At 52.3% G+C, this 1,192-nt stretch overlaps 1 protein-coding gene across 1 annotated transcript; it reads right to left on the bottom strand.

Annotated features, from left to right (window-relative positions):
* Positions 1 to 8: 8 nt before the first annotated feature.
* On the bottom strand, positions 9 to 1,186 carry LOC104858923 (ubiquitin-like modifier-activating enzyme 1). The gene is made up of 3 exons (XM_010619427.1): positions 810 to 1,186; positions 485 to 575; positions 9 to 397 (listed from the first exon to the last, which is right to left on the bottom strand). The coding sequence occupies exons 1-3, from the start codon at positions 986 to 988 to the stop codon at positions 125 to 127; spliced, it is 543 nt and encodes a 180-aa protein (XP_010617729.1). The 5' UTR covers positions 989 to 1,186; the 3' UTR covers positions 9 to 124.
* Positions 1,187 to 1,192: the final 6 nt, after the last annotated feature.

Here is a 1,192-nt window from a genome sequence, read left to right as displayed (position 1 = left end):
TTGTTTTGTTTTCTTTTTCCCAAAGGAAATGGAAAACACTAGTACCATAAAGTTCTTCTTCCTTCATCTTTCTGGGCAACGTATTTGCAGTCAGACCCCGTGCCCGTCTCTCCTGCACCCCAGCTCAGATTGCAGTCCCACCTCTCTTCTGGCCTCCAATTCGGCTCAGACCACAGAAATGCGCACCTGGGACAAGCCTCACCCACCAATCACTTTCCGTCTGCTCTGGCCAACCATTTCTCACCACCCCCAGCCCTGGTATACCTAGGACTTGGATCTCTATGGGCCGCATGTCATTGAGTTCACTCATGCCCTGGACTTGCGAGAAGGAGACAAAATCGCCGCTCTCAAACCCATGCTGGGCTTCCTCCAGGCAGGTGACAACTCCAGGGCAGTCCTGGTTGGAAAGGAGTGGGCTTCAGAGCTGAGTTCAGAGATGAGACAGTTCTGCCCATGTGCAGATCACAAGTCCCGGTCTCCTCACCTTGGTGACCACGGAAATCACAGCGCTCAGTGGCTCTTCCCCAGTGGAATCTCTGACAATCATTTCCTCTCCAAAGTCACAGAACAGCTGCCTGGACAGGGAAGAAGCACAACTGAGGCTCCAGGCCATGTACGCAGGTGCTCCCTCTTCGCTCACAGTGCAGTGAATACTTGCCAAGTTAACTCAGCCCATCACTGCTGGGAACTGAGTGGTGTTGGTGCCACTCGCACCAAACGGATTTGTCAACCTGCTCGGCTAAGAGCGACAGGCCTCTCGGCCTGGGCCGTGCAGGGTTTACAGGAGGAGAGGAGAAGGGGTTACTCACCCAAACAAGCCCCGAGTATCTGCCACCACCAGCTTGATTCCACGGCTGTGACAGACCTCACCCACCTGTAGCTGGTACTCCAAAGGAGTGTTCGTAAGGACCACCACCTGTAACGAGGTGGCAACGTAAGCTGATGACCTGGCACTTGGGTGGAAGGGAGAGAGTAAGAGAAAAAACATCTGACAGACACGGGAGCAGGAGAGAATGATGAAATCAAGACCCGGGCTTCGATCATTCAGCCCCCTTTGACATACACCCGTAAAATGCCAGTGCGCGTTAGACTCAGAGGGAAGAACTCAGCTAAAAATCAAAAGAAAGCAAAACAAAACAAGAAAAACAAAACCCTCCAATCCACGATTAGACAGATACAGAGGTAATGGAAG

This window comes from Fukomys damarensis, unplaced genomic scaffold (assembly GCF_012274545.1).
Source record: "Fukomys damarensis isolate Sample0158 unplaced genomic scaffold, DMR_v1.0_HiC HiC_scaffold_39411, whole genome shotgun sequence".
Classification (NCBI taxonomy): domain Eukaryota; kingdom Metazoa; phylum Chordata; class Mammalia; order Rodentia; family Bathyergidae; genus Fukomys; species Fukomys damarensis.
The sequence above is the reverse complement of the archived record's forward strand: the minus strand, read 5'-3'. Positions and strand labels throughout refer to the sequence as shown.

What these genes read in the sequence shown, in the direction of transcription:
- LOC104858923 (XM_010619427.1), bottom strand. Translation starts at nt 988, where the DNA reads ATGTTTTTTCTCTTACTCTCTCCCTTCCACCCAAGTGCCAGGTCATCA. An exon ending in GATACTCGGGGCTTGTTTGG is followed by an intron (nt 576 to 809) that starts GTGAGTAACCCC and finishes TTCCCTGTCCAG; the next exon opens with GCAGCTGTTCTGTGACTTTG. An exon ending in TGATTTCCGTGGTCACCAAG is followed by an intron (nt 398 to 484) that starts GTGAGGAGACCG and finishes CTTTCCAACCAG; the next exon opens with GACTGCCCTGGAGTTGTCAC.